General features: G+C 38.9%; 1 protein-coding gene across 4 annotated transcripts in view; it reads left to right on the forward strand.

The window, feature by feature from the left end:
* Window positions 1-26,382, forward strand: part of ubr3 (ubiquitin protein ligase E3 component n-recognin 3) — a 333,307-nt gene extending 306,925 nt beyond the window's left edge. For all 4 annotated transcript variants that reach the window (XM_080199025.1, XM_080199026.1, XM_080199027.1 and 1 more), the window contains 6 exons: window positions 185-286; window positions 3,855-3,980; window positions 8,455-8,637; window positions 13,864-14,073; window positions 17,142-17,281; window positions 23,899-26,382. In XM_080199025.1, coding sequence (XP_080055151.1) covers window positions 185-286; window positions 3,855-3,980; window positions 8,455-8,637; window positions 13,864-14,073; window positions 17,142-17,281; window positions 23,899-24,016 — 879 coding nt within the window. In that variant the 3' untranslated portion in view covers window positions 24,017-26,382. The remainder of the gene's footprint in view (window positions 1-184; window positions 287-3,854; window positions 3,981-8,454; window positions 8,638-13,863; window positions 14,074-17,141; window positions 17,282-23,898) is intronic.
* The last annotated feature ends 248 nt before the right edge of the window (window positions 26,383-26,630 follow it).

A 26,630-nucleotide genomic window follows, 5' to 3' on the forward strand; every position in this document is an offset into this window, starting at 1 on the left:
TAATGCCCACACCTTCATTAATTACACCTTCATGCCAAAGCTCTTTCTATACCTTCAGCACACATCAAAAAAAAAACTTGTTCTACTGAAATTTTGTCTGGTAAATTTTCTAAGAATAATGGTTGAATATATTGTATATCATACTATATTGATGAGTTGCATTTCATTTTTTAAACTTTGACAGACCATGTCAGATAAATCCTGGGAAGTATTACTGAGCCACATAGTCTGTGAACTGTCAAAAGGAAAGCTTTACCGTGCAAGTGACTCAGATCAAGTAACAATGGTATGTACATAAAGATAAACGTAGTATATGAACTTGCTACATTTGACATTTTGAGGTATATTTTAATAAAGATTCTATTGCTTTGCTATAACATTGTTTCATTTACAGGAACAAATAAATAATGTTCAGAGTATCACTAAATCTATGGAGCCTAAGTTTTGGACCACCAAATCAAAGTTGCTTAATGCTCTCCTGGCCACAGGGGAACAAAGAAAACATTCAAACTCTGGAAGCAGTATAGATAAGAGCCATAAGACTTTGGTTTTGAGGGAGACACAACTAATGCCCATTATACAACATTAAGAAGAGGAGAATGAGGCAGGATATACTCTAGCTTTTTAAATAAAACAGGTTAATCATATAGAAGTTAAACTGACTGCAATATAAGGGACAAAGGCACAGTGAGTAAAGAACAAGTTTAAGATGGATCTCAGGAATTCTTCCTCTATATAAAGAATGATCAGATCTGGAATAGTCTTCTAACAGGCATAATAGAGGCAGCAAAAAATGCTGTGATGGTGGATATATTTCTGTGGAAGGATGAATGAAATGAATCATGGTTTCCACAGATGTATGACGTGATAAAAGTCCTGTGCGTTGCCTCAGCAAACCTCCTCAGCAACCTGTGAATTGTGCATGCTGTGTCAAGAAAAAAAACTTTTTAGCATTTGTCTTTCACAGTTGTGAAACTATGCCTTCTTGCTGCCTTGATGTATCTGTTTCAGAATTACATTATCCTACTAAGTACCTTAAATACCACAATAAGATCCCTTCTAAGTAATTGCATTACATATTTGAAGAATTCTAATTTGTCAAGTTGTTCTTTATAGCTTTTCCTTCTGAAACCTTTCTTCTCAATTTCAACTTTCTTTTTGATCAGACTCCAAGCAAAAAACAATATATGGTTGCATTCTAGCGATGAAAGTTTCTCAAACATTATTATTATCTATACCTAACAAAAGCAAGTTGTCAGCTGATAACACATAATTTAAAACTACCTCACTACTATAATTCAGGTCAAAAACTCCAGTGTGTTTTATGAAATCTGTCTGAATCATAAGTTTTGCACTTTGAATTTGGTTAGGATGAGCAGGAGATATTTCACTTCATGTATGATTCAAATGACCCACCACGGAGCTTTTATCAAACAAAGTGTATTTAATAGTGTGGAAAGAAAATTAACAATTCCTTTTACCAATTACAAACAAGGAAAAGACAAACATGATATAGTATCAACCTTAATAGCTAAACACTGTTCCAATGAAATGAATCACATAAACAAAACCTTTGCCATTGGTTTAACACAGTAAAGACTAATGCTCATATGATAGTGGAATTTAGCCCTTTGATTGAATGCTGTAATTCTCTTGAGGCACACACAGCTTGGAGTCAGAACAACTTCAGTCCTTTGGTTGGAGAATTGAAACCCTGACTTTTCAACCTTGTAACTTCTAGCAGCCCTCTGGATACGCCCAGAACAGTTTGAAGTCAGAACGGCTTCCCAGGACACCAGGGAGATAGAGACTCTAGACAAACCAACTGCCAACAGCACTTTTTCCAGTCCAGGAAGGCAAGAAGCCTTGCTTTCAACTAACCAGCAGAATTTCCAATACCAGGGACAAAGAGAAACACTGCTGTCAGTCTGATGTCCACCCCTTTCTAAACTAAAAGTGAAAATGAATCCTTAGTTTTTTTTGCCCTGGGAAGGAACCACCTAACTTTGACTTGTCAATCAATCTTCCCCCTCACAATGCAAGGTCATAAAAGATCCCAGAGTAAAAATAAACAAACTTCCATTTAAGCCACTTAAGTAGCAATAAAAGGACTTCTAGTAGCCAGCCAGTGCCATAATGAAAAAAAACCCAAAGCTATGAGAGCTACAGAAAACTTGATTCGAACAAACACCTGTATTAAAGGTACACCAATGTCACATCACCCATAAACTTAGCTGCAAGGACTTTTCTCCTTCCTGCCAACTCCCTCGCCCCTTCTCAAGTGTGGAACACTCTGCATGCACACACAGCACATGCACAGACCTGGCTCTGAACCTGCTACACTAAAGTTACGTCCTCCAATTGCCTAATTTAATCCTCCTGAGATCAAATTTTATATTAAATTTGTCCTTTTTGTCATCATCTACTATTTTCCTACCAAGTTCCTCTTGCAATCACAAGACTGCTCCACAAACTAATGAGAGTGAAATTATACGAAGGGCAGAATTGTTTCACACCTAGAGCACCTCTGGATCTTTTGAAAGCAAAATGAAGTGAGTATATTTAAGGTTGACATATTTGAAACATAAGACACCCTCAAACCCAAAATGAACAAGCCCGTAACCAAACTGCATATTCGCAGTGCTCAACTACTCCTGCATATTTTTATCATAACATTTCTTTCTGTTATTTATATCATGACTGGGTGGCACAGTGGTTAGCACTGCTGCCTCTCAGCACCAGCGACCTGGGTTCGATTTCCGCTTGGGTTACTGTCTGCGTGGAGTTTGCACATTCTCCCTGTGTCTGCGTGTAGTTCCTCCGGGTGCTCCAGTTTCCTCCCACAGTCCAAAGATGTGCGGGTTAGGTTGATTGGCCATGCTAAATTGTCCCTTAAATTCGGGGGTTAGTAGGGTAAATAAGTAGAGTTATGGGGATAGGGTCAGGATGAGATTGTTGTCGGTGCAGACTCTTTGGGCCGAATGGCTTCCTTCTGTACTGTAGGGATTCTACGACTGTTAGTTTGTGCATTAGTTTTCCTATTCCACAGTAGGTAAGTCTGTCTTTTCTCCTTCGTAAAAGCTTTCCTTGTTAAATAGGATCATTAAATAATGAATAACGTTTCTTTCCAATTTCAGATCTTCCCTTCCTGTATTCTACTAATAAAAACTATGTACACGTATTGCAGCAAAATGTTTAAAAGTGCTAGTTTTATGTCAACAATCTTTTGCATTTATATAGCATTTTTAATAGTAAAACATCCTAAGTTGCTTCACTGGAATGTTATCAGATAACATTTGACATATAAGGAACAATAGGATAGATGACCTAGGTAGTCTTTTTTAAAGGTAGGCTCTTACGTTCAAGGCATCCATAGTTTTTAATAGCTGCACCATGCAAGTAACAATAGCAAATGACTCAGCTGTATAATAAATTTCAGCCTGCTGCACTGTTAAATGATTCACATGTGATGTAGAAAGTACATATAAAAACATAAACTTCAAAAAACCTAAGCTTAATACAAAAAGGCAGAATCTGTTGAATATTTTTGGGTTTTTTTATTGGGTAATGGTAGACAATTTTAATATGTTAGCCTCTGTTATAAGTTAATATTTTAAAAATCCTACTACTCTCAAACAGGATAGGACTTTTAAAATATCAAATATGGAGTTCACTGATTATAGTTTCTTTCTTACATTTTATACATGATGGCTACTATAAAATGTGTATAGTTGAAATATATAACCGATGTCAATTGCTTAAATAGCTCTAGAAAACATAAAATTTTGCTATTTATTTAAAATGACCAAGAAATTGCTTGCTTTCTTTAAGAGTTTGTCTTTTTAACTCATCAGCTTGGCACCAGTGTCTGGTCTCCTCAATCCATTGAATACACCATCCAGCAGTTCTGTCTGCCTTTCCTTAGGACTACAAGCCTACTTCAACACCATCTGTTTGGTGATGATCTTCCCAGTTGTCAGGTATCTCAGTACATTTCTAGTCAGCACATGATGTAATAAACTATTTCATTGCTAACCTTGACTTTAATAAATAAACATACGATAATCTGGCATTAAGTTTCTTTAAAAATAAGATCTCATTGTTTGCCGCATTAATTTATTTTCCATTTACCAATACATTTCTATGAAGAAATGATTAGAATAAGTTTAGTTGTGTGCTACCTGATGACAGTATCATTAAAAGCCATGGAGACTAAAAAGGTGTCGATTCAGTTCCTACTCTGTGCCAAATTAGTTCGACCTAGAGTATTTTCCAGAGCACAACCAGAATGTAAATCCACAAACGCATTCATTCTCATGTCTATTATACCAGTGTAAAGTTATACTCAATTTTTTCTGTAAATTTCATTACAGCACACAATGTGTGGGGAACAGCATTAAAAGAAAGGGCTTAAGAGAAACAGAATGGGCAACTGGGGTGGAATCTAAGGTTTCAAAGCTTATGTTTTTTGACATGGACTCTAATTGAAAAGGAAGACTGAGAAAAGAAACTGACCCTTGCAGTTTCAAAGGAAACTAAAACCGAAACTGAGATTGGAAACCAAAAGTTCTGGGGAGAATGAAACTGATTCAAACCATGTTAAATAGGGCACAGAATGATCAGCGCTCATATGTTGATCACAATGGTGCAGTACCAGAAGACTGAAGAAGACAGAGACTGGACCCAGAAGCTTGGAATAAGCAAATATGCAGTTTCTGTTACTTGAAGATAAAATTGATGGATCTACATCATCCAGACTGTCCTAAACAGAGCTGAGGAGATTCTGCAGATGTGTGCCATTTTAATGAAGATCACGCCTGTGGAACTTAGGTTGGTTATGTGTTGCTGTCACCTCTTGAAGAGTGTAAATCTTAGAAAGACGAGGAGCTGAAACTCCTTGTAAGGAAGATAGAATTTTAAAGGACTTCTAAAACTGAGATTGATGAAATATCTGCTGAGTGGAGCCAATTTGTAAGATCAGTCTTACTGGTATTTATCATTTAGTTTGTAATTTATAGTTTATAATCAAAGATATTCATTAATTCATGTTTAATCTATGTTTATATTCTAACCACACCTATACTGTACTTTAGGATATAGGTGTTTACCCATGCTGACAGTGTTTGTTTTGTCTCCTGTAATGTAAAATTCCTTTTGTTTTAAACTGTGAAATCTGGCAGCTTCCTATTTTCAGTAAATAAGTGGGATTTTGGATTTTTTTAACAAAAGTATTAACTTTTGATAGGGATCATAAAAGAACCCATTCGCTGCCAATTATGAGGTCATTAAGCTCCTTAAGGAGCTTGTTAAGGGGCATGTGTGATTGGAAATGCATTTTTCAATCTTCAGTTTGCTGAATCCAAACAGTCTGATTCAAGTTAGTGCTCAAGTCATCCAATTCATTGCACAGACGTTTGAGATATCACTTTTATTTGTCAAAACCAGAAATATGAATGGCCAAGCAGAGCTAGGTCCAGCACTGTACCTTAAATTTGTTTGACTGGCCATTTTGTTCTGTTTCCCAGTTGCTAGGCCTTCTGATAAACTGTCTGTCCTCATCAGCAAGGCAGCAGCAGCACCCATCATGGCTTCCTTCTGTCTTTGCTGCAGGTACGATGCGCATAGCTCCTGCCTACTGGAGGTACTCAGCACCACTAATTGTACGCAGTTTGAATTTTAAATGTGTCAATTTATCAGCACTGTTCAGGTGTGGATTGAAAATCTGGCTCACTGTACATGATTACTGTGAAACTCCGCAGTGGTGGTGACCTTGCACACCTCAGACATGAAAATGGCAAGTTGGGTGAGGTACTGGAAGTTTGTGCACTCTCCCAGGATGGGGCTCTAAGATTTTAGGCAAGAAAATCTGAAATAAAAACACCACCTCATAGAAGTTACTCCTGAATTATTCATATATATTTTGAGATTTTCCACTCTGTGACCACAGAACTCCATTACTGATGGGTTTAAACTGAGTTAGTTATTAGTATAGAAACTTCAATGCATTGCAAATTATAAACTGGCTTTGCTGAAACTATTATGTTGTGTTGGTGAAGTGAAACTAAATATAGTTGCTGGAATTTAAGTTTTCCAAGGAATTACATTCGTTCAATTTTTTGTCTTTTATGAAACTTCCTTGGAGGATTGACAGTTTTTAGACTCAGAATACTTGGCATTCAGCATTTTTGTCAGTGGAGCAAATGAAGTTGCCAGTTATCAACTGAAGCAGGGAATTACTGACAGCAACCTCTGGATATACATGTTTAACTGTAGATGTCCAGGAGTTACTACCAGTTTCACAAGAGTAATGAAGAATGTGCTGACAGTTTCACCGTTATTAAAACTGTAAACTCTGGATGAATATTTTCCATGCTTTGCTCCCCCTTTGTTGTGGTTTTCCCTCTTATTCCACCTGAATTCCACTTGCACTTTCTTTTACAGTCATCCCTAGTTTGGCTCTCTCTTTCTCATATCTTTTTTTCATTAATTTCGCTTCTGTCTTACTTTGTCACACTTTTTATCTTCCAGTGTTTACTTTCCTGGTGAGTTTACTCCAACTCCCCTGATGGGTCAGCAGCTGATGCATCTGCCTTCCCTCAGCTGACAAAGGTTCCAGTGCCATATTTAAATACCAGTCCAGCACATTCAATTCACACTTTCCAACCCACCTATTTTCACTTGACTGTGCACGATGTCAGCAACCTAGAGGAAAAAGGCTAGTAATCTCAAGAAGAAGACTGTTCCTTGATTTAATCCCTCAAAGTGCCCATGCTCCAGGTGGACCTGTACCCACCCTATCTGGAGTTGTCATTCATCTCTTTCCAGTAAACAATGTGGTATCCCTTTGACATTCTTATTTGTGAGCTTTTCATAGTCTCGACAGGGTGCAGCTTTCCTTCCTTGGTCTTCTTTTTGCTTTCCACTGTTCACCTTCTCATGCACTTGCTTGCCTCTTTTCTTGTCAACATAGGCCCTCACCCTTCCCTCACCTGCATCTTTATACAGTCCTCCTTCCGCATTGCCCCCCGTGTCTTCATCAGGCCACATTCCCCAGCGTCACCTTACACTCCATCCCGGTCAAACTTCAGACCTTTGTTGCAGTGGCTGCATGAGACCTGCAGAACAGTGCTGTCTCCATAATCACTGATTTGTGGCGCCAAATGGAGATGTTGTGACTCCCAACCCCAGGCATTATGCTGATTTGGCTGAGTTACAAAGTAGGATCTATGGGTCCAGTAACACAGTGCTGAAGACCAGCTCAGCATAGAGATGGACAGTAGGAACTTGTCAGCCCCAGCAAAGTGGTATGCAGCATATCAGGAACAATGCAACGCTACAGCATTTCTACATTCACCATGAGGTCTCGTGCCAACTGAGGATCACCTTGTGAACGATGCTCATCAACAGTCAGGATTAATACCAATGTGATTTCCTGCAGGTATGAATCTTCCAAGACCTGAGATTAGAAGACCTGACAAGACACTGATGGGCAGATATTTTAATGAGCATCCATGTCACCTGCCAGTGGGAAGACTGAACCGCTATTGAGAGAATTGCAATGTGATTCTACCCCGACAAGTTGCCAACTTTTTGGTTCCTACGAAATCCTGCCCATCACTAAACCTGCCACGGCAGGATAGGAGAATTCTGTGCCTTGCTTCCCATTGGAAAGAATTCTCTCTCAATTAGCCTGTGATCAAATTAAGAATAATGGCAACCTGATCATGAAAATATAATTTTGAATTGGATTCAGATGATATTCTTAGTAAAAGCTGTTTAAAACAAATATCTGAATACCTAAGATTAAATTCAGTGCTCAGTGGTAATTTGTTTGACAAGAGTGTTTTATCTTGTGTTTATTTTGTGTCACAGCTCTCTGTAGACACAAACTCTTCATATACTAATGCGATTGTTTGCAGTTGATGACCAAGAAATTCTGTTCTGAGTGAATATTCAATGGTTTATGTAAAGTAATTCACATTGTTAGATATCTTAAAACATATTTCCAGTTCAAATAGTCATCTGAGGCTAAATTCCTAAATTAGTATTCACTACTTAATGCTTATCTGTTTTAGCCATTTTGAGTAATCTTCAAAATATTTTCCCATTTATATTATATTTCTTTAATAGAATAACTAGAAAAGTGATGTGACACATAAAATATACATAATTTATTTTTATTTAAAAGATTTTACTCATCTTTTGTGCAGTTATGGAATATGTAGAACATGTCAGAATATTTCGTGAATGATTGGAGTGTCAATTGTCCTATTTGTCTACTCATTTTCTATTAGCAGTGCATCATCATCATCATGAAATCATGCTGCCAGGAAAGTGTCATGTCTGCATTTAATGACTGTTGCCAGATTAATGTGTTTTATAGTTTATTGCCTCAGCAATTTATTACAGCAGATGGTCTGTGTAAAAATGACTTCTTTTCTCCCCATTTATAAGCGAACAGAAGAAGAATTTGGAATGCTTGCCAGCTATCTTGGGTTACTGTCGTCCTCTCTTCAGTCAAATGATGAGGTCAATAGTTCCTCCTGCCTTGAATGGCCAATAGCAGCTCCAGATATTATATCTCAGTGGTGCTTGGAAGTAACGACTTCTGCAGAGAGTCATTCAGAACAAGTGATGGTAAGATTAACAGTTGTGCTTTTCATAGCAAATCTACTTTGTAATATATTTCATAATTGTTTATTTCCATCTTTTGATTTTCATGCCATTTACTTGACTCTGAATTTCAGTTGAAGATCAGCTGCTTTCCATTCAAGCTGCCAGACTACACCTTGTTAAACTCTTATGTCGCTACTTAGGTGGCTCAAGGGAGTTCAATTCCAAAAGGAACACCAAACATTATTGTAAATGATGACTTTTCCCAGGGAAGATGAGAGCAGCTGGTTAAGATAATTGCTGATCTCCATTTCTGAAGACCTTTGGTCTAACATAGCCCAGAGGAAGAAGAATGGGGGAGGGTGAAGAATTGCACATACAGTCCTCAGAAAAGTATAATAGTCGTTTCCTGTTTCGGTTCTAATCGTACATTAAATGTGAGAAAGGAAATATTGTAAAGTGAAAGCTTTGCTCATTATTTGGTATGTTTATGTCCTAATATATTTTGTAATATGTATCCCTTTTTCCCAGAGTCAGAGAAATCAGAAATAGTAAATTATATTACCTTTATCCCTCTAAATTGAGCATTTAAATGAAGGTAATCTCAACTTCAACTTATAATATTCAAGTGCAAATGTTTGGACAGTTCTTCAATGAAGATCTGGTTCTGAATTATTTTTTCATTAATATGCATACAGTGTCAAATGAATGAATATACCTAAAGTTTGCCATTTTCAGCTGAGTTCAGATATCTAAGTTTCCTGCTAAAATATGCATTAATATGAACCTTCCAGAGAGTTGCTTTTTAAATTGAGAAACTCCTGAAACGTTGATCTTTTAGATCTATTAGATGAAGTTGCTTCCAAGCTAAGAATTATATTGTCTTAGCATTCACGAAGCAGTAAATCACTTGAACATTGGTCACCCCAGTTTCAAAATCAATTGATGGAGGAGCTGCAATAGGCAGTGAATAAAATCTGTCTTGATTGAGCAGTCCAAGTAGATTAGCTTGGCTTTCACATGGTGTGATGAGGAATGTATGAAAAGACTAGCACAGCTGACATTTAAGTAAATGAAAGATCTTAACAGCTGGAGCAGTAGCAGATGCTGTATCAACATGAAAAGTGATGGCTGTGGAAGAACATACATTATTTCAAATATGTGGTGAGAATTGATACAATGCTTAAATATCAAAACACAATAAGCAGCTATTTTTAAAGATCAAAATGCACAAACCATTAAATATAACTGTTTCAAAATTTTGAATTGTTAAAACAAACTGGTGTACAGTTTTATCGTAAACACTTTTTATGTCACAACTATTTTTTAAATATAACATAGAAAAATATTTTTATAATATAAAAAATGATAGAAAAAGTGGAATTTGAGATGACCAGTTTTTAAGAGATCAACTAAGTCATCAATTCCTAAAATATTACCTCAACTGTCACTTCTCTTCTCCCTTCCCAAAGTAGAAATACCCTGGGCACAGTTTAATGCCTCCCCCCACCGAGACAAGTTCTGAGGCAGGGAATTGTAGGGTGGGGACCCCACCACCTCCTGTCTCCCTATCCACCACTCGCCAGGTCTTGGAGCAACGAGATTTCCACTCTCTGAGGGTAGTCCTATAACTACAGGTCACTCATGAAGCCAGGAGTCCAAGCAGCAGGATTCCCACTGCTAATTAGCCACTAGGTTTCGTCAGGACTTCTGGAACGCAGGTCAACTGAGGTGCTGCCAGTTTTGATGGTGGTTGTTGGGCCCCACCACCCTTGTTAAGTTCCAGTCTTTGATTCCTTGTAGCTTCCTTTTCCAACTTCGCAATTCCTCTCCCTTTTCCAACTTCGCAATTCCTCTCCCTTTTCTCCTCATTAGACACAGCACTTTTCTCCCTCAGAGTTCAGACAGCTAATTTTCCTCTCCTCAGTTCCTGCTTTATTCACCACCACACACACACACACACACACACACAAAACAACAACAACACCACCCCCCCCCCCCCCCCCGCATGTGACATTTTTTCTCTACTCCTTTTCCTCCCCACCCCAGCAGCACCAGTTTCTTGTTTCTTGGCACGTACATTGATACCAGTGATGACCAAGCCTTGGCTTTCTGAGTGATCATATCAAATTAGATTAAAACAAGCTTCCAACGGTTCAAGACATTTTACACTATGTGTGCCCAACTGTGCTAAGGTTATATTGTGCTCTCATCTGTACCAATGCACGTAATATGTTGACTGCACTAAACCTAAGTTGATCACCATATGCTAAAGCTTTGCCATTGTGTAAAATGCAATAATTTATTTTTATTCATGCTTATTATTTTATAAACATGTTTGTAACCTAAATATTTCATTTCTAATTTATCAACTTTACCTCAGTTTCATTGTACCCATAAAAATATTTTTGCGGACAGAATGAGGAGATGCAATGTAACTTAAATGGTACAATTTTAAAATGGATGAATAATAGAGAAACCTGGGGATGTTTGTGCACAAATTTTTGAAAGTGGCTGGATGAATGCAACTCCAACAACAGAAGCTTGACATCTTCCAGGACAAAGCAGCCTGCTTGATTGCTAACCTTTCCACAAAGATTCAATCCCTTACCACCAAAGAACAGTGGCAGCCATGTATACCATTTACAAGATGCACTGCAGGAACTCACCAAGATTCCTTGGGCAGCATCTTCCAAACCCACAACCACTACCATCTAGAAGGCAAGAGCAGTAAATACCTGGGAATACCACCCCCTGGATCTTCCCCTCCAAGGCACTCTACATCATCACTTGGAAATATACCGCTGTTTTTTCACTGTCATGGAGTCAAAATTCCGCAATTCCCTCCCTAACAACACCATGGGCCTATCTACACCTCAGGGACTGCAGTGGTTCAAGAAGGCAGCTTACCACCACCTTCTCAAGGGCAACAAGGGATGGGCAGTAATTGATGGCCCAGTCAACGACACTCAGATAGCATAAACTAATTTTAAACAATAGTTGTAGTATGCCCATGCTTGCCAAGAAAAGTGAGTACAAAGCCTAAAAAAATCAAACCCGATCTAGTTGGTCATTGTTGACCTTCCATCAGCATAATAAAGATAAAGATAACATCACCATAGTCCCAGATAATCTTAGACTGCTCACCCCTTTGAGAAGGGTAGCTGATTGGTAGTGATTTAACCTAAGGATCACTACCAGGACCTTCATGAATAACCACAGCCAATATGGGAATTGAACCCATGCTGTTGGTGTCACTCTGCCTCACTAGCCAGCAGTCCAGCCAACTGAACTAACCCAAACTCCTTGGTGTGGACCCATAAAAGGGAACTCAGTAGTCTTTTTATTAGCATATAAATAGTATAAAGGTGTTCAGATTAAGGGTGAGATTGATTATGAACCTGGAGAGATCCTGGAGAGCCAGAGGGCATGGTTGAGTGCTAAGTAAGTACTTTGCATCAGTCTTCATGGAAGAAAAGCATGGTGCATTCTCTCAGTAAAAATGGAGGTGGTAGAGATATTGGACAGAGGAGGGATTTAAAAAGTTAGCAGGACTCAAGGTAGAAAAATATCCCGTCCAGATGGGATGCATCTTATGTCACTGGAGAAAGTAAAGGTGGAAATTGCAGACTCTCTGGATTCAGAGGACTGGAAGATTTAAAATGTTTACACCCCTGTTCCAAAAAGAGGGAGAGGCATGAACACAGAAACTAAAAATCAGATTAACATGAGTTGTGGGGAATAAGACAATTATCTGGAACAAAAATGATTTGCACTTGGTGATATAATGGTTAATAAATGAAAATCAGCATGGATCTGTGAAAGGTAAATTCTTTGGAGTAACATAAATGACATACTTGATGAAGTAGTCAAATTAATGAGGGTAATACAGTTAATGTGTCTATGGGCTTTAAAAAGGTGTTTGATAATGTGCCTATCAGCAAAATTGAAGTCCATGCAATTAAAGGAGCAGTGGGATATAAAAGTGGCTAAGAGACAGATTTACTCGTGGTGAGTCGTGATTTTTCAAACTGTTCAGAAATATACAGTAGCTCTCCCCAAAGGTTGGGATTGAGATCACAGGTCTTTTTAATAAACATTGATGACCAGTGGGAATAGGATACATACTTAAAGAGGAAAACTTGCAAGACTATGGCTAAAGAGCTGGATGGGGTGAGACAAAATGGAGAGCTATTCCAAAGAACCAGCTCAGGCATGTTAAGCTTTGTTCTGTTTCATTCTCTGCTTTTTTAAACACTGCTTTGCCTTTCTGCGCTAACAGTCCAATGGTGCCAACCACTCTTGATAAAAAATTGTTGGCACTGAGACATTAATACTAAATTCTGTATTAATCAGAGACCGTTTATTCTGTATTCATCATGAATAGAAGATAACCAATTCTTACTAGAAATAACTATTACATAGAAATATGGGACCTGCCTCAGACAGGGTTTTCCCTGCTCATGAATCCCTGAACTGCAACACTGAAGCAACTGCAATGATTGTTGGCACCAGGTACCTCCAGATTGCACTTCAGTAATGGGCAAAACCATAGAATCCCTGCAGTGCAGAAGGTGGCTGTCTGAAAGAAACCTCCCCCCCGCCAACCCAATCTTGCCCATAACTCACATTTACCGTGGCTAATCCTCCTAACCTACATATCTTTGGACACTAAGAGCAAATTAGCATGGTCCATCCACCTAACCTGCACATCTTTGGACAAACAAAGTTTGAGTGTTTCCATGATGATATTAAGAATATCCCCCACCCCACACCACTAAATCATAAACCAATCTTCAGTTTGAATTCCAATCCTTCCATTCTGTTGTGGAGAGTTGAGAACCTATCTTTATGGTTTTTTTTATATGAGAATTCTGTGGGAACCCTCTAGAAAGAAGGAAGTAGCAGATAATTTGCAATATTTATCTGTCCAGCAACCCAAAGATTCACATATCACTTGCATGATCAGTTTGGCCACTCATAGCAAGACTGTCAGCTATGATCAGCAACAAGAATCCATTACCCTGTGCATTGTCTTAAGAATTTACAGAAGATGCATCCCAGTCAATTGCCTCAAACGAAGATAGTTACACCTACCATTTAAGCCTAATAACTTTGACATTCCGCTTAACAGAGATTTCAGGTAACTTTTTAGTGATGGTTCCCGCAAGCAAATATATTTTGATCTTGCTATTATTGTTAATAGTGCCAAAGCAAGTTTGAGATTAAATGTTTTCTTTTTACTTTCAGAATCTTCTTCTTCAGGATTCACAGTGGTCTTTACCATGTCTTCTTCAGCTACCAGAGAATTACAATACCATCTTTCAGTACTATCATCGTAAAGCTTGTGTTCACTGTTCTAAGGTGCCTAAAGATCCAGCTCTTTGTTTAGTGTGTGGTACATTTGTGTGCCTCAAAGGTCAATGCTGTAAGCAACAAAGCTATTGTGAATGTGTACTGGTGAGTAAATTAAATACATTTTAATGGATTAAAACAAAACAATTTTTAGTTTAATATTCAACATTTTGTGATTTTGTACACAGGGAATCAAGTCCAAGTGTAGTCTTTTGTGAAGTGTTTGGAGATAGGTGATAATTGGATCTGGTCAAACAGATGCAATCCTGTCCCCAGTTTTAAATCATTTTAATAGTCCTTCACCTCTTAAACCCTTCCTCCACCGGCCCTTCAAACACAACTCTTTCCTAAGCTTTTGGTCAATGCTTCAAATATTATTGTCCTTGATTTGGCTTTTTTTTTGTTTTTTTGTGTATCTAAGGCATTATATAAATGCTAATTGTTTTACACTTCCATTCTAAATCCTTTTGCCCTATTTATAATGAAAGCTGCTTAGACAAACATGTTGCATTGTATTTCCACATTGCTGTTCCATCTTCAGCTGGCCATGGGGTATAGTTGCAACATATTATGTTCCTCTGTGTGAGTTTGGGAAGATAGATTAACTTATTCTGACTAGCTTACTGTGTGATTTTTCTTTCCCCACCTTTTCTGATTTTTTTGTGTTAAAGGCACTATCTCGAGGCAATTTGTTACACCTTTGCTCATCATTATTGTCATGTGTCAGCTGTGTCTCAGCAGTAGTCTTGCCTGTGAATCAGAATTATCTCGAAGAAGAACAAGAGAGTTATCACTGGTATCCTGGGCAGTATTTCTCTCTCAATCAACTTCTCTAAAACAGATGATCTGGTCTTTAACACGTTATCATTTATTGCAGTTTGCTTTGTGCACATTACCTGCTATGTTCCCTACATTACAATGGTGATTACATTTTGTAAAGTATTTTAGGATGAATAGTGCTCATGAAAGGTGCTATATAAATGCAAGTCTTTTTGATCTGAGAGACAAATAGCAACATGGAATTGTGGGTCTTCACATCTCACATCATTAAATATCTCTCTCAATATACATGAAAACTGGCCACTAGGTGTTTTTCAGTAATGGACAACATTCTGCAGTCCATCCTTTAATGCTATACTGTTCTTTTAAAATTTTAACTATTACAATTTTCAAACATTTAGATTTATTTTAATAGTTGATTAGAGGGACCCATTCACTCAGTAATTAACTTAAGCATTGTTATTGTGCTGTTGGCTTTTTTTTAAAGACATCTGGTATTCTTAAAATGAGGTATGCAGTGAACTAATTCAAAAAAGGAAAGACTTGTATTTATAGGACACATTTCATGATCACCACACATTTCAAATCACTTCAGTAATTGCTAATGCACTCAGTAAACGCCTACAAATAGCACTTGAGATAATAACCAGATAATTTGTTTTTGTGGTGTTGATTAAGAATAAATATTAGCCAGGGCACCAGGGATGACTCCAACTCTGTTGTTCAAATAATGTCATGGCATCTTTTACATCCACCTGAGCAGGCAGGTGATTTAATGCAGATTGTCCAACCTTTGTACTGGGTGGGGTCTTGCACACACACTCTCTCACACACTCATTCACTCTCCCAGTCACTCGCTCACTTTCTCGCACACTCACTGTCTCCCTCACGGTTATTCTCTTTGCCACATTCATTCACTCTCCCTCCTTGCTTATTCTCTCCAATGCTTAGTCATTCACAGTCTTACTCTCACCCACACTAACTCACTCGTAATCTCTCTCTGACTCCTCCTCCCACATCCCTGGACAGCGAGTCTTTTCATCCTCACCACCCAAACCCCCCCAATACCCTGCCCACACCATTGGATCCAGCAGTAATTAGCCCAACACGGTATGAGTCTCTCTTCAGACTGCCCCGCATGGAGTGGGTCTCTCTCCACACTACCCAGTATGGAGCAGGCTTTCCCCACACCACCCAGCACAAAGTGGGTGTCTCCTCACACTGCTCAGCACAAAATGGGTCTCTCCCCACATAGCACAGCACAGCACAGCATGACAGTGGCTCTCCCTGTACCTCTTGTTTCTTCACCCTCACTTCTCTGGAGCCCCCTCACTGCCACCACTGTTACTGTCCCTCCAATCACAGACTGCATCTCTCTCACATTCACTGCTGCAAGGCTAACCCAAGAGTTTATCAGCAGCAAAGGAGAGGAATGGCCTGTGAATCCAGGAGCAGTTTCTTTCCGAATCTTCCATTGCACTTAGCGACATTTGGAAAACTGCCACTTTATGGGGATTGGTGGGTCACATCTGGCCCATGGTCTGCACATTGGATGAGCCTGATTTTTTTTTTACATTAATTCATAGGATGAGTGTTGCATTTCTTACCCATCCCTAATTGACCCTTAATATGTGGTGGTGACCTGTCTCCTTGAATTCAACTGAATGACTTGCTGGGCCTTTTTAGAGGGCAGTTAAGAGTCTTGTGTCAGTGAGACTGGATATGGGCAGCAGCTTTCCTTCCACAGAGAATATTAGAGAACTTGATGGGTATTTACAATAGGCCAATGGTTTCATGGTCACAGAACAGCTTTTATTCAGCTTTATTTAATTTACTGAATTTAATTTCCCACAGCTGTCTTGGTGTCTCCAGATTGTTTTCCTGGTCTATTAGCCCCATAACATAACCACTGTGCCATCTGAAAGATGGCAGCTTAGACCTCAGACAATGCAGTGCTCCCTCAGTACAGTACTGAAGTGTTAGCCTTGATTTTTGCACTCAGTCACTGGAGTGAGACTTAAACCAGAAATTTTGTGGTTCAGAGACAGACGCGCTACCAACTGAGCCATAGCTGACACTAAAGAATATTTGGATAAAACGAATTGTAAAACATACAAAATTGAATCAAGTGATGATGATGAAAATTGTGCTTGATCAATGAACTAATTTCCATAAAATGCTGTCATAGACTGTTGGAACTAATTTACATTTGACATCAGCTGAAAGCCAGCAGTTAGGCATTGGATTGATACTGCTGAAAATAAATTGGGTGGGCTGTTTTCTATCTGTGTCAAAAGTAAAAATTAATTTGGTTATCTTTGGCACTTTAGTTAATTTAGGAATAAATATTTGTAAGAATTACATAATTTTAAATCTTTTATAAAATGTACCAGCATTCCCAGAACTGTGGAGCAGGAACCGGAATATTTCTTCTGATTAATGCCTCTGTAATCATCGTCATTCGTGGTCACCGGTTTTGCTTGTGGGGATCCGTCTATCTTGATGCTCATGGTGAAGAGGACAGAGATCTAAGGTAATATGTTTCAGTAGTGTTTCTTGATTTAAGACTATCATAGTGATGTGTTACTGAACTATAATCTGAGATCTTGACTAATAATGAATTCAGATGTGAGTTTGTGAACATAAATCTTTTGAATTGCCCTAAAAATACAACTGGTCATTAATGTGCATATATTTACCTTGGAAGGGTACAGCACAGATTCACCAGGTAATTCTGGAGCTTTAAGGTACAAATTATAAGAATGGGCTGCATTAACTCGGTTATTGCTAAGATGGCCACAGGGGAATCGTCAGTAGATCTTCCTGTTGGCCTCGTAGAGAGTATGTTCCCCTATTAAGCAAGTGGAAGTTTGCCCAGCAGGGGTTTTAAAAAACTGGCTCTGCTCAGACCAGTAGTTAACGGACTCCTGGGCTTCACCTATACATTATAGCTGCAGAAGCGGTACTTTATGCGTGTTGTAAATAAGACTGGCCATGGCAAGATTTTTACAGCTATATTCCTTTGAATTTAAAGGCTGGGGAATGGTCCAATTTAAGTGTTTAGAATGACAAAAGGATTTTGGGAAGGTGATGGCCTAGTGGTATTATTGCTCAACTATTAATCTAGAAATTCAGCTAATGTTCTGGGGACCGGGATTCAAATCCTGCCACAACAGGTGGTGAAATTTGAATTAAAAAAAAGAATCTACTGATAACCATGAAACCATTGTCGAATGTCGGAAAAACTCATCTGGTTCACTAATGTCCTTTAGGGAAGGAAATCTGCCGTCCTTACCTGGTCTGGCGACATGTGACTCCAGAGCCACAGCAACTGCCCTCCAAGGATGGGCAATAAATGGTGGCCAGCCAGTGATGCCCATGTCCCACGAATGAGTAAAAAGAAATTGCTGGCTTAACTGCATAAGAACAATTTTCCTGCTCTTGAACAAGGTGACATTATTTTAAAATTAGAGGTAGCCCATTCAATAATAAAATCAGGGAACATGACAAGAGATAATGGAAATAATAAGAACAACTTATATTTGTACAGCACTTTTAAAGTATTGGAACATTCTGAAGCACTTCACAGGAGCATTATAAAACAAAGTATAATATGGAGTCACATAAGGAAATATTTGGTCAGCTGATCAAAAGCTTACTGAAAGAGGTAGATTTTAAGAAACGAAGTGAGATAGAGAGGTGACATGGTGTAGGGAAGAAACTCCAGAGTTACAGCCTAGGCAACTGAAGGCACAGCAACCAGGGATGGAGCATTTATGATTGGGAATGTACAAGAGGCCAGAGTTAGAGGAGCATAGATATCACAGAGGGTTGTGAGATCACACAAAAGATGGGGCTGGGAGCAGACCGTGGAAGGCTTTAAAAGCAAGGATGAGAATTTTAAAATTAAGATGTTACTTGACCAGGTTCCAATGTAGGTCAGCGAGCAAAGGGTAATAACGGAACAGAATTTGCTATGAATTAAAGCACAGGCATCAGGGTTTTAGATGAGCTGAAGTTCACGGAGGGTAGAATGTAGGAGAAAGTGCATTGGAATATTCCAGTATAGAGATATTTAAGATATGGATGGCTTCCACAGCAGAACACCTGAGAAAGGGTGGACTCTGATAATTTAGTGACGGTGGAGAGAGATGCTGGTGAAGTAGTTGAATCATAGAATCATAAAAGCGCTACAGTGCAGAAAGAGGCCATTTGGCCCATCGAGTCTGCACTGACCACAATCCCACCCAGGCCCTAACCCATATCCCTGCATATGGGCGACACAGTAGCACAAGTGGTTAGCACCGCTGCTTCACAGCTCCAGGGACTTGGGTTCAATTCCCAGCTTGGGTCACCGTCTGTGTGGAGTTTGCACGTTCTCCTTGTGTCTGCATGGGTTTCCTCTGGGTACTCCAGTTTCCTCCCACATCCAAAGATGTGCAGATTAGGTTGACCGGCCATGCTCAATTGCCCCTTAGTGTCCCAAGATGCGTAGCTTAAAGGGATTAGCGGGTAAATATGTCGGGATACGGGGACAGGGCCTGGGTGGGATTGTGGTCGTTACAGACTCGATGGGTCGAATGACCTCTTTCTGCACTGTAGGGTTTCTTTCATTCTTCTATGATATTTACCCACTAATCCCTCTAACCAACACATCTCAGGACACTAAGGGGCAATTTTAGCATGGCCAATTAACATAACCCGCACATCTTTGGACTGGGGGAGGAAGGAAATTGGAGCATCCAGAGGAAACCCACGCAGACACGAGGAGAATGTGCAAACTCCACACAGACAGTGTGGATTCCCAAGCCGGGAATCGAACCCAGGTCCCTGGAGCTATGGAGCAGCCACCCTAGTAGAACTGTGTGTGTGTCAGCATACATATGAAAACTAACTCCATGCCTTTGGATGATGCCATCAAGGTGCAGCATGTTGATAAGAAATAGGAGGAGGCCAAGGATTGACCCTCCCTCATCAAGTCATGATTGGTGATGGACAACTAAACAAGAACATAAGAACATAAGAAATAGGAGCAGGAGTAGGCCATCCAGCCCTTCGAGCCTGCCCCGCCATTCAATAAGATCATGGCTGATCTGTCGCTGCTCAGTTCCACTTTCCCGCCCTCTCCCCATAACCCTTAATCCCCTCTCCTATCAAAAACCCATCAACCCGCGTCTTAAAAATATTTAGCAAGGCAGCCTCCACCACTTCAACGGGCAGAGAATTCCAGAGATTCACCACCCTTTGAGTGAAGAAGTTCCTCCTCAACTCCGTTCTAAACCGCCCCCCTTTTATCTTGAGGCTGTGCCCCCTAGTCCTATTGTCTTTTTTGAGCGGGAAGAGTCTTTCCACCTCTATCCTATCCATCCCATTCATCATCTTATACGTCTCAATGAGATCTCCTCTCATTCTTCTAAACTCTAATGAGTACAAGCCCAGTTTATTCAGCCTCTCCTCATAGCTCAACCCCCTCAACTCCGGTATCAGCCTAGTAAACCTCCTCTGCACTCCCTCCAAGGCCAAAATATCTTTGTGCAGGTGCGGCGCCCAAAAATGCACACAGTACTCCAGTTGCAGCCTCACCAATGCCCTATACAGCTGCAGCAAGACCTCCCTACTTTTATATTCAATCCCCCTCGCTATGAAGGCCAGCATCCCATTCGCCTTCACTCATCATGAATGTTTGCAGAGTCCAGCACATCAGATGAAAAGACAAGGCTGAAGTATTTGCAACCGTCTTCAGCCAGAAGCCTCAGTTCTCCTTCCAAGGTCACCAGCATCACAGATGCCAACCTTCAGCAAATTTGATTCATTCCATGTGATATCAAAAAACAACTGAGCACACTTTTTACAACAGTGATATGAATCTTGAGAGCATTTCACTTGTAGTTGTTACAGAGAGAAAGAGATTAATTTTAACAGCCCTGATTTCTCCTCTCACAAGCCATCTGTAAACAGAAACGTGTAGAATGTTGCAAACCTCTTCAGTAGTAATCCCACAGCCAACCTGAGATGAGATAAAATAAGAGACTTGGTTTATTTTACATAAAAACATAGGAAAGGGGTTTTGCAACCTCCACCCCTTTTGCACTCATACAATGAAAGAGGGTTAAGGGAAAGAAAGGGATACAGAACAAGGCCACAATAAAAATAAGAGTTATGGTTTTATGTGAGTCCAGAATCAAAAGCCCAATGGCATATTCCTTCAGAGGGTAGTAAATTGATTGTTGAAGGGTGGATTCATTATCCAGAATTGAGAACTTCCATGATGGTAGGAGGCACGTAGAATTGAACTAGTCTTGAAGGCACATTACAGAAATTCCAATGTTCCAGTAGTTCCCAGGGTAAATGAGTGCTAGTCAACTTATCTGAATTGAGCTGTACCTGTTGTTACTTTCTCCTGATATTTTGATTCCCTTCGGAAGCTCAGAAGGTTTCTGACCCATGTTTAATTTAGTTTTCAACACAATTTTGGTGCATATAGAAGTGCATTAATATTTACTTTTCACTGGGTGTATGTGAAGTTTATTATACATATTCAGCTATGTGCATTGAATGCCATAGGTGAGGTGAGAGTGACTGCCCTTGATATCAAAGCAGCATTTAACCAAGTGTGACATTAAGGAGCCCAAGCAAAACTGGAGTCAATGGGAATTGGGGAAAACCCTCCACTTGTTGGAGTCGTACCTGGCCAAGGAATACCAAGGGAAATGGTTGTAGAGTTTGAAAGTCAGTTATCTCAGCTCCAGGACATCATTGCAGGAGCTCCTCAGGCTAGTGTCCTAGGCTCAGCCATCTTCTGCTGCTTGATCAATGACCATCCTCACATCATAAGGTCAGAAGTGGGGATGTTCGGTGATTTACTGCGCAATGTTCAGTATTATTCGCAACTCCTCAGATACTGAGGCCGTCCGAGTCCAAATGCAACAAGATCTGGAAAACATTCAGGCTTGGGTTCACAAGTGAAAAGTAACATTCACGCCACACAAGTGCTAGGCAATGAGTGTCTCCAACAAGAGAGGATCTAATCACGATCCTGACATTAAATGGCATTACCATTGCTGAATCCCCCACTTTCAACATTCTGAGGGTTATCATTGATCAGAAAATGAACTAGACAGGCCATATAAATACTGTGGCTACCAAAGCAAGTCAAAGGCTAAGAATCCTGTGCTGAGTAACTCACCTCCTAACTCCCCAAAGCCTGTCCACCATCTAAAAGACACAAGTCAGGAGTATAATGGAATACTCTCCACTTGCCTGGATAAATGCAGCTCCAACAACACTCAGAAAGCTTGACACCATCCAGGACAAAGCAGCCCGCTTGATTTCTACCTCTTCCATGAACATTCAATCCCTCCATCACCGGTGAACAGTGACAGCCATGTATACCATCTATATGATGCACTACAGGAACCAAGGTTCCTTAGGCAGCTCCTTCCAAACCCACGACCACTTTCATCTAGAAGAGCAGCAGAAGCCTGGTGGGACGACCATCATCTGGAAGTTCCCCTCCAAGTCTCTCACCTCCTGACTTGAAAATATTTCCCTGTTCTTTTACTGTCACTAGGCCAAAATCCTGGAACTCCCTCCTTAAGAGCTCTGTAGGTGTACTTACACTCAGAGACTGCAGCAACTCAAGAAAGCCTTTTACCATCACCTCCTCAAGAGTAAAATATCACAGTACTCTAACAGAATTAAGCATATGAATCACTAAACATACACATAGTTTATGTAGAAATTACTCCCTTGCTCCAAAATATGTAAGGTCCCTGAAATTCTTGAGACTTCCTCCTTCCCAAACAACATCCAAATTAAATAAATCAAAATGTCAAATCCAGCTTATAGTTTGTACATAGTACAAGGCTAAGGATCAAGTCTTGGAAACACCTTTTTCTGGTTCAGCGAAGATATTTAAACAGCCTTCACGAAAGTTTTTGCACTGCCTTGGCTCTTAAGACAGAAGTGGGCCCTGCCTCCCAGTTGTCAATTGTGGACTGGTCTCTCAGGCTCTTAGATGAACTGGTTTCTTAGCTGTGAGATGTAACAACAGTTAGATGTAAACTGGTCTGCCTGCTGCTTTCAATAATACAATTTTTCCTCTTTGATTCTTCCTTTTGTGTATTTGGCTGTCTGCATCTCTCAAAATTCTGGATTTTAGACATTAGCATGTGTATACTGCCACTGATCTCTGTCGTCTGGGTAAACTACTACTAGGACAATTTACACCTGGTTCTGGCTAGATGCCTGCTAATCTCGTTATAAGAAAATCACACCTTTTGAATGATGGCTACTGCTATGGCTAGGCAATTTCTACCTGTTGCTGGGCAGGTTGCATCCTATCATGCCATGTTAAATACTTGTTACTGCTGTTACTACGCAGATCCATGACAGGTATGACTATATGAGTATGTACGTCAGGCTGTCGCTTGACTTGTCTGTGGCACAGCTCTCCCAATTTAAGCACTAGCCCCCAGATGTTCACAAGGAGAACTTTGCAGGCGTGACAGAGCTAGATTTGCCATTGTCATTTCCAGTGCCAAGGTTGATGCTCGGTAATCCATCTGGTCTCATGCCTTTGTGTATACTTAGTGGTAGTTTGATATGATTGAGTAGCTTGCTTGGCCATTTCAGAGGACATTTAAGAGTTAACCACGTTGCTGTGGATCTCGGGCCCCGACCCGTAAGGAAGTCAGATTCTGTCCCCTCGAGTATTTACGGCAATCAACAATGATTTCATGATCATTATCAAGACTAGCTCTCTAATTCCAGATTTATTATTAAAATTCCAATAACTGCTGTGGTGAGATTCAATCCACGTCTTCAGAGTATTAGCCTGGGCCTCTGGCCTACTAGCCCAGTGACATTATCACTACACCACCACTACACTTGGCCTTGTTCTGGCAGCTGGATCAGCTGAAAGTGTGGTATTAAGATAGAGGGATATAAAAGAGGAATTTTGAGCCTTCCCAGATAAAATTGGAATTCTTCTCTCACCTACCAAAAGTTATTTAATTTATCTACATACAATACTAGAGTAGATTAAACCATCGATCCATTTTAATACCAGTACTGTACTACAGAGCCAAGATTAATTAAAATATGTATTTTATGTTCTATTTCTTAAAACTTTTTTTCTTTCATTTGCAGACGTGGCAAACCACTGTACCTGTGCAACGAACGCTATAAAGTTTTGGAGCAACAATGGGTGACACACACCTTTGATCACATCAATAAAAGATGGGGGCCACATTACAATGGATTATAACTGACTTGCACATCTTTCCTGAAACATGGCCATCAAGAAGCTCTAGTTCATACAAATGTTACGGAGTTTATTTTTAAAAGTAGCCATTTTGTTAAAAAGCAATCCACAAAAATCATTATTCTGCATATGCAAAGGTGCTATTAATATCACTTTATGGCACTGTGTGAAAATTCCCAGCAAACCTAAAAGCCTGTGTCCAGAAATGTGCTAAAATATCTTCTATAAAGTGAAGAGCCTATTATTTATTAGTCATATTGAAGCAATTGTAGCAATGTATGAGTACAAATAAGCACAATTTGAATTCATATGTGTCCCTCATTAAAATTGATGCAATGTTTATAGTTTATGGCCAAGACAGATATAGTGTGTAATTTTTGAAGAGTTGGTTGCAGATTCCTTTTCATTAGGAAGAGTACTGAAGGAGGGTAAAACCTAGTCATGTATACTTGATAGCGATACATTATTTAGAAAATTTTTATTTGAAGCCTGCTGCATCTGGTGTGACATTTTTTCTAATAAATTTCTGCTGAGTTTTTCCTTAGTTTTGAGAGGTTTTGATTTATTATTCTGGCCATAATAATTCTTACTAAGTTTATTGTAACTTGCCCAGTTTACTTAAAACAATTATACAAGAGAAGGCTTCAATCTGTAGAAACTTCTGAATTAAAAGAAAATTAGGCTGTAAAACGTTCAGTCTCAGGAAGTCTTGTTTCTTATTTTGTTGAAGGTAACTGAGAAAAATAAATGTTTGGAACTGACTGCTGCTAATAACAGAACAAATACATGTTTTAACCAATTGCTAATTTGGGAGCCTAGCTTTATGCTTTGAAAGTTTCTAAGCACCTTATGAAGATAGTGTGTTTACTAAGTTTGGTCACCATATAAAACTAAGAATGTTCTAATTACCGACGTGCAACTTTGACATTGGTATATTACACAATGATTAGAACTGAAGTACATCTGCCTTCCTTAGTGCAAATTTCTGTTTCCAATTAGCACTTTCAACTTTAGATTTAATTGTATTGCAGTTGTGTGGTGTAATTACTTCCATTTCTATCTGATTTACTAAACAGTAGAAATTCAGATCATTGTGGGAAATGAGTAGTCCTAATATATCTTCACGGCCAAAGTGCAGTTGATATTCAGAATTTAACTGCAAGGTGATGTGGACGCTTCTCATGTTGTCCTTTCATTATAAAAATATCATTGAATTTGGAGATCTGAAATCTTGCATTTGTTTACTTTTTTCCTTTTTTTAAAATTCAGCAGACTTTAGCAAATAATTTTCAGCTTTTGACTAAAGTATAGCTAGTTTAGACATTTCTAAATGTCTAGTTACAAAACTGCATAAAATAAGTTTTGTTTTGTTTTTGGTGTTCAAAGGAAGGAAGCATTTCAGTCATATTTGTATCTAATGCAAAGGCACACAGACCTGTCAACAAAAGCTTATGTCTACTAAATAACAAAAAAAAACAAAGAATTTAATAAAATTCAGGGAAATAATTCATTGAATGCTATAACTCATAAATGCAGGAAAAAGAATCATTACAAGCTTGGTCCTATCAAAAATCATCATGGACTGGCTTGTGAGATTGTTTGCAATGGTTGATCTTTGTAAAACATTGGGAGCTACTGAAAATTGATGTATCAGATGTTTTGTTTCACTCAGATACAATTTCTCACAACCAATATTTTAAAATTCTATAAAAGTTTCATGATTTAATTGTTATACCATCATCTGACGTGCAAAAATAATTGCCAGACATAATGCCTAATGGCAAATTTGTCAAGTGTTCTTTTTGGAAATAAGAAGGAACCATAAGAGTGCAGTGCAGAATATAACAAATAAACAGCATTAAAGACTTAAGCAGTTTAGCTACAGTATATGCTTACAGACCAGAGAGCAGTGAACACAGGTGTATAATTGGACCTGCTAATGCTGTGAGTATGGTATTTAATTATGAATCATCCTAAGCTGATTTTAAATGGAGCGTTCTTTATTGCTCTGATTCTTAAAAATGGTAATTGGCTTTTGTTTTCCTTTTATTCCCATACTAGTACAGTTTGATTGCCAGATATGCAGTTGATTTATAAATGTACTTGAATTCATGCATGCTGCTGAATTTTTATTTTAGTTTTCCTCAGTTTTCTAAGACCCACTATACAAATTAATATTTTCATGCAAAAAAAAGTGGTGTGTAATTTGAGATAGAATTTGAGTGTTTACCAGTGTGTTACCCTGTATGAATGAATGTTAAATACAGTACATTACTGTAAAAGCTGAACATTTTCTGGCACATTGAAATTAAACCTTAGGATTAATCAAAATATGACTGTAAAATATGTTAATAAAAATATGTAAATCATGTGTGTCTTTTTTAAAGCAAGATTTTCAATAACTAGGAACTCACGTCAGGTATGGTAAAAATAGGAAACAGAAGTTTACTTTCAGTAATGGATACTTATAACATTAATTTACTAACCCAAAAATTTACCAAATGGGCAATTGTTCTGTGTATTTGCTTATCACACTTGAAGCTGGAGACAGACAGATTTTAACTTGGAATATGGTGGTCTTTTATAATTTAAGGACAGATGGTTTTAAGTGCTACAA

Source organism: Carcharhinus amblyrhynchos, chromosome 11 (assembly GCF_965287045.1).
Source record: "Carcharhinus amblyrhynchos chromosome 11, sCarAmb.v2.hapA, whole genome shotgun sequence".
Classification (NCBI taxonomy): Eukaryota; Metazoa; Chordata; class Chondrichthyes; order Carcharhiniformes; family Carcharhinidae; genus Carcharhinus; species Carcharhinus amblyrhynchos.